Source organism: Gastrolobium bilobum, unplaced genomic scaffold (genome assembly GCF_033153095.1).
Source record: "Gastrolobium bilobum isolate Gb01-03AN ecotype WA unplaced genomic scaffold, APGP_CSIRO_Gbil_v1 utg26694, whole genome shotgun sequence".
Taxonomy (NCBI): Eukaryota; Viridiplantae; Streptophyta; class Magnoliopsida; order Fabales; family Fabaceae; genus Gastrolobium; species Gastrolobium bilobum.
Genome location: NW_026896717.1, coordinates 239330 through 246296, shown reverse-complemented (window position 1 = coordinate 246296; position 6967 = coordinate 239330). Strand labels below are relative to the sequence as shown.

The following is a 6967-nucleotide window of genomic DNA, read 5'->3' as shown; positions in this document are numbered from 1 at the left end:
CATGAAAGTGCGTAAAATATGTAACATAAGTGAGGCACAAAAGAATTGCATCGTGAACCATATAATTAATAGCGCTTGACTTCGGACATAATATACAGAATATTCTGTTATATTTTATTTTATATTCTTTTTAGTTTCAGTGAGAGCAACTCTCAAGGAACGTGATCAATATGTCATATTTTTGGCATTTATATACCAAACTCTGTAATAAAATTTATCAGATTGTCATGTGTTGAAATTTGTTATTACTGATAGTGATTTTGGTAGTTAATGATTTCGTGATAAGTGATATATTTTCACAGAAAAAGCTAACTGGATGAAGTTCGGTAGCAAACTTGGTGCGCTATATGGCACAATCTCGTTGCCTAATCAGAATTAATGTGTACCAATCATAATAAAAAAAGAAAACGAATGAAAATAACTATTTAATTAATGTACTAATCACAATTAATATACCAATAACCAATCATAATTAATATACCAATCACCAATCATAATTAATATATCAATCACAATTAGTACATTAATTTTGATCGGGCAACGAAATTGTGCCACATAGCACACCAAGTTCGCTACTCCTAGTGGCAAACTTACTCTAGTCAGCTCCTTTTGCGAAAGTGTGTCACCATGTCACGAAATTATTGACTACCAAACTTGGCACATGTCAGTTAACTTTTCTTGCAAAAATGTGCCACGTGTTACCACATCATTGACTACCAAAATCACTAGTAGTCGTAGCAAACTTCAAGACATGTCAGTCAGTTACTATTCCAACTCTTAAGATAGTGGTAACATTGCTCCTTGGTAATTATTATGAGTCTTTGAGAGATAATCTTTTTGTAAAAACGCAATGTTAATGCCTACACTAAAATATACTACGTACCTTTTTAATTTTAATATTATGCTTTTTTATTTTATTTCAAAATATAACAAACAAAAAATAGAAACCAAATATTATTTTCCATTCTATTATAACATGAAAAAGAAGAATAGAATTGGAGAGTCGTTATTGGCTTTTATAATAGATTCATAGAATTCACCATTTTCATCATGCTTCTCTGGATGATAAATACAATAACTAGTTTTTTGAATAATTGACTTCCAAGCTCAGTAGCAGGTTGAACAATACAGAGTCCAGGGAGTTCAATTTTATTGCACTTAACCCAAAATATACACATCCACAATCCCCAGTACCGTTTCTGACTAAAAAACACACACACACACTACGCATCCTGTCTTGGATCAACTTTTTCAGTTGCTACATTTTTACTAATGGAATTTTTGCTGAAAAGCATCTCCATGTCTTCCAAAGCCCTGCCTTTGGTTTCAGGAAGGAAAATATAGAAGAAAACCCAAGCCAATACAGACAAACCAGCAAACATGAAAAAGGTCCCACCTATAGTGATTGCGTTATAGATTGAAATAAAAGTCATGGAAACAACAGCATTCATGGTCCTGTTCACTGCAACTCCTATACTTGCTCCTTGTGCTCTCAACCTCAAAGGGAATATCTCAGAGCTATAGACCCATGTGACTGGTGCAAGCCCAATATTAAAAAAAGCAACATAGGTGTATGTGGCCACAATGCTAAGACTCAAAGCCCAAAAGAGCTTTTCATTGGAATGATCTACCATAGTTAAGCTGAAACCTAAAACTGTAAGAGCACAAACCATTCCTACAGTGCTTATTTGCAAGAGGCGTCTTCTACCAACTTTGTCAAGCAAGAATGTTGCTATTGTCAAAAAAGTGACCTTTATAAGGCCTATTCCAATCGTTGCAAGCAAGAGCTTGTCCTTACTTGTAACACCAGCTTTCTTAAAGATTCTTGGGCCATATAACATAACAGCTTCAATCCCAGTTGCATGCTCAAAGAAGTGAATCCCAATCGCTGCAATCAGCATCCAACGAACAGAAGGTGTGGGCCTAACAAGCAACTCTTTCCAAACCCCTTCACCATGGTTGGACTTTTTCATCACGATCTCATCATTGCAATTCTCATCAAAACCAGCAGCAACTTTTATTTCCTTGAAACGAAGTTCAGCCTCTTGTGTGGTATTAGAAACTTGATATAGGACCTTCTTGGCTTTTCCTAAATGACCATGCATCACTAGCCACCTTGGAGACTCTGGCAATGTTAGAATAACCAAAGCCACGACAAGTGAAGGAAATGCTGCGATACCAAGCATCAATCTCCATCCAAGTTTCAAGGTCAATTTCCTCAAGAAGTAGTTTGACACATAGCCAAGTAAAATCCCAAAACCAATACAAAGCTCTGGTAAGGATGTTAGAAAACCCCTTGATGATGCAGAGGAAATCTCTGCAGAGTAAACTGGTCCTATCATAAGGGCAAATCCTACACCAACACCACAAACACACCTTCCAATCATTAAAATTGCATAGTTTGGACCATAACCCATGAGAACTGCACCTAGCATGAAGAGGATAGAGGCCAAGAAGATTGTGTAACGGCGACCAATGTAATCAGATGTTCTTCCAGCAGTTAAGGATCCCACCAATGCGCATAGGTTTAAGATTCCTGCTAGAACCTCTTGTTGGGTATCGCTGATTCCGATATCTTCCTTTATGAATAGCATGGCACCACTCATAACACCAGTATCTGAAATATTTACAAGGTGTGCATTAATCTAAAATACAAGTTATTAGAAACAGACAGAAAGAATAATATAAGCTTCTCATTGAAGGAACATATTTTGACTTGCAAAATGTATGCACCACCGGGTCTTGGGGAGATTAAAAAAATGGTGAAAATTTGAAAATACATTAGAAATATAATGGGCACCGGGTGCATAAGCCTCTCTGACATATGAAGGTAAGGCTGAAAATTAATTGTACGCAGCTTTACCTTCATTTTTTGCAAAGAAACTATTTTCAGACTCGAACTCGTGACCATTCAGTCAGAAAGAATAACTTTGTCATTGCTCCAAAACTTACCCTCAAACACTGAGATATAAAAAATGTGCAAAAATAGAGAAAAGAGTGAAAGAGAATTTAATATTACCATAACCAGATATGATGGATACCACTGAAGCGACCATGGCACAAGCAAAGGCATATTTGTTGAACTTTGTGGTTTGGTCTTCTTTGTCACCATGCTCCATTATATAATGATGATATATTAAAGGCTTTTTCTTCCCTTGTGTTTTGATTCAAATATGGGTTAATTTGAGGCTAGCTAGCTCCACCAATTTCCCTAGTTCAATTCTTGTTTATATAGGTGTTGAGGTCTTACTTTATGGTCGCTGCTATACTAAATAAAAAAATACAAAAAAAGGAGAGGAGAGAGGATAAGATTGAGTTAGGCTTGATTTGTTGTAACGAAGCGGAATATGGTTGGCTAATGAATGGAAACCACTGAGGAAGGTCGAGGTGGATATACTTAATGTTGTTATTAGACCTTCTTACAATTGATGTAATTTATGTCGGGGTGATCGCGGTTTGGATTGGATCGGTTTTGGAAGCAAAAATCATCCGATCCAATCCCTTCGGTTTGACCATGTAATCATCCATTCGGTTTGAACTTTTTTTCAAATCCGATTCGATTCAATTTTTTTCGGTTTGAATTGGATCGGTTTTCGGTTTTTTAAAAATCCTAAAATTTGTTTCATGCAAATAATATCTTTTATATATATATATATATTGGCTTTGTAAAAAAAATTGAAATACAAAAGTATCAATAAACAATAATATAGTTTTGTTTTTGGGGACAATGAGATGTGAAGCTCTACGTAGATGAAATTTTGTTGTTAAGATGTGACTAGGTTTTTTCTTGGGTTTAGTTGATGGGTTAATGAGTCTTAGAAATTTTTGGATTATGATTGGAGAAAAACTAAAATAAGTAGGGGAGAATTAATATATTGGATCGGTTTGGATTGGATCGGTTTTCATTAAGCAATCCGAAAACCGATCCAATCCAATTAAAAGTTGCGATTTTTTTTTGGTTTTCAATTTTTCAATTTTCGGTTTGTTCGGTTATCAGTTTTTCGGTTCAGTCACCGCGGTTTGAATCGATTTGGATTGGTTAATAAACACCCTTATATGTCGGTATGTCATCACTTTCTGTCGTAACAAGATTTCAGGTATTAATAAGGATAAAAGGATTGAGCACAATAACTTACCTGATTCTTCGTCTAATCCTTAGGCTAGATATGGTGCTGACTTGGAGCGACCTGTCTTTGAACTTCAAAACAGATCTGAAAATAGCATTATAGGCATTGTGATAACTCTTGACGTTGCCCTAGTTAAAGATTAAAACTAATTTCGGAGAAATTCAAGGGGAATAAAGTTGGAAAAATAAAAACAGAAGATTGGGTTGGCAGAATGTAATTTCTCAACCCAGATGCGATTAAATTACGAGAAATTAAAAAAATAATTAAACGGAGACAATTAAATAAATAAATAAAATTTAAAATCTTTGCTCTATTCAATGTGTATCACTTTATTTATAAATGTGTATAAATATTATTTATATTTATACATGTTGTGTTGGGGTGTGTTTCTTATTTAACATTTTGGTGGTTGGCTATGCAAGACACGTATTGTTTCATGACTCATGTCTTAACCAGTCTAATATATGCAATAACCATATTAATTGAAGAAGATTTTAGAAGAAGCCAAAGAGTATATAACATTTCATATTTCTAAAACATATTATTATATATGAAAATATGGATTAAAGGGTAAGATTAGAAAAAATCCTGAATTTAGAACCAAAATACGTAAAAAGGATAAAATGATAATTTGCCAAACACGTAACCCTAAGAAAGAAAAATTGAGTAGAATGTCTCAAATGGAAAAACTAACACTGGAAATGGATTCAGAACGAAAAATTGAGTGGTTATGCAAGTTTCTGAAAATTTGTTGAATAGTATTTTTACCAGGTAAAAATATCGCGGTACAGTTGCACCGTAAAGCGTGCTGAATGAATTTTGAGCTCTAGGCTTGGAAATAAGTTATAAATGGTACATAGGACTAGGGAATATGATTTCTGGTGAAAATTGATGGAAATTAGGGATTTTGGGAAGCATGCCCACAATGCGCATAACAACTTAAAACTGTGATTTCTCCGAACGACCGAAAAAATCCGGATTCATCTGATCAAGGACAATTAAAGGACAATGGTTAATGTTAAAAATTAGAGTTTCTAAATAGTTTAGGAGTTTATGGATGTTTAGTGGATTAAGTGAGAGATTTGAATTAATTTTAATCGCGTGAGGTGGCGGTGGGACCCACCCCACTTAAGTATAACATGACACCTATGATCAGAACACTATTCATGTTCTTCCCCACCTATTTCTCTCTCCAAAAACTGAGCCCCCTCATTATTGTGCAAGTTTGTGTTCAAATCTTCATTTGCTCCAAACACACTCAAATCTCCACCAAAATACAACTTCCAATACATCAAACTTTAAGTAAATGGCATTCTAAACACAACCATGGTAGTTTTAAGGCTTGAAACCCACTAAATTGAGAGAAATTCCACACCAAAGTTTGCGGCCAAGTGAGAGTTTTTGAAGTTCTTGGAGTTGATTGATCCTCCAATGCTTTGGTATGGTGTGGAGGAGTCCCAGGCCTTGCTTGTGAGTAAGTTTCAACACATTTCATTGGTTGATTCATTAGATTTAATTTTGAAAACCTAAATCTATTGTGCATGGATTGATGTAGTTAGAGAGCTCAAATTGAAAATGTGTATTAGATAAAAGTGGCTTAGAATGATGTTTTATGGTGATTGAGCTCATAAAATTTATTGGTGAAAAAGTTGATAACTTCAGAAAAATTTGAGTTGGAATTTCAATACTTTGTGAATTGGTATGATTGTAGGATTGTATAATTGAGTTATGGAGTATTTGTATGAGTTAATTATAGGATTGTATGGTGTGTGGAAGTGTTAAAAGGGATCAAATATCCTTTGGTGCACATGCATGTTGAATTCGGCCAATGAGGAGAAATAAGGATAGATAAAGTAAAAATCATGTAATTGGTGTAATGTGGTTGAATTGGAAGGAAAATTATTGGAGGTGTGTGAGTGTGTGTATTCAGCCATAATAGGGTAATTTAAGGAAAATGGTATTGTGAAGGTATTAAATTGAATTAAGGGCTTGAATTGGTGTTATGGTGAGCTTAAGAAACCATTGGGACCTTGTAATAAAATTTAGAACATGACTTAGCATTTAAGGCCATTTGGCCGAACCTATGCTTGTGTGGGAGGGATTATGGTGCTTTGTAATTTTGGTTGGTTGCACTTTGTGTTAATGATCCTTGTGTGATCATTGTAGGTTGCCTCCCACGAACGTAAACTTGGAGTATTGAGCTTGGTGGATTGCCTTTGGTCCTTGACCATAAGGATTGTGGTAAGTGGTTATGAAATATGCATGAATACTTGAATAAGCATGTATATGTTTTTTTTGATTGTAATTGTAATTGGAATGGGAATGACCTATGCGTAGGCATTTCTTGTTGGACCAAGCTCAGTGGTGTATTGAATTGGAGCCACCAAGAGAAGGAATTTTCATCAGGTAATCCCTTGGTACTGGGGTTTAGTCCCCGTGTGTGCTCCACCATGCCTCTTGGGGGTAGTGGTTGAAGGTGGATGTTAATAATGTAGTATAACATGCTCATGCATTTATGTGTGTATAGTGTTACATAGGATGTAACGTGTCTCTGGCCAGTAGACTGTTGCCTTCGGGAGTTACGGACTTCCACTGGATAGGTCTCCGAGAGGGAGTTCCAGTTAACCTGGGGTCATGGGGTGTCATCCGTTGATGAGCACTCTAGGAACGTCTCGGGTGTATATGGATGGAGGGTGCCTTGGTTGATGTTCTGAGAATACTTCCTTGGATGAGAACCCGTAGGCTATATGCCGAGGCCAATAGGCCGGGTGTTGCGTGACTTTGGCATCGACCATTCTAGCTTCATCGTATTTTTACTCCTTATACATCCCTACTTCAAT

General features: G+C 35.8%; 1 protein-coding gene across 1 annotated transcript; it reads right to left on the bottom strand.

The window, feature by feature from the left end:
- Positions 1–1223: 1223 nt before the first annotated feature.
- Positions 1224–3119, bottom strand: LOC133301612 (probable polyol transporter 6). Its single transcript, XM_061501259.1, has 2 exons — positions 3020–3119; positions 1224–2617 (listed from the first exon to the last, which is right to left on the bottom strand). The coding sequence occupies exons 1-2, from the start codon at positions 3117–3119 to the stop codon at positions 1224–1226; spliced, it is 1494 nt and encodes a 497-aa protein (XP_061357243.1).
- Between the last annotated feature and the right edge of the window lie 3848 nt (positions 3120–6967).

Bases quoted from the DNA above. Each gene is read 5' to 3' on its own strand.
- LOC133301612 (XM_061501259.1), bottom strand. From the start codon at position 3,119: ATGGAGCATGGTGACAAAGAAGACCAAACCACAAAGTTCAACAAATAT. The intron at 2,618-3,019 runs GTAATATTAAAT...TAAATATTTCAG, and splicing joins ATCCATCATATCTGGTTATG to ATACTGGTGTTATGAGTGGT.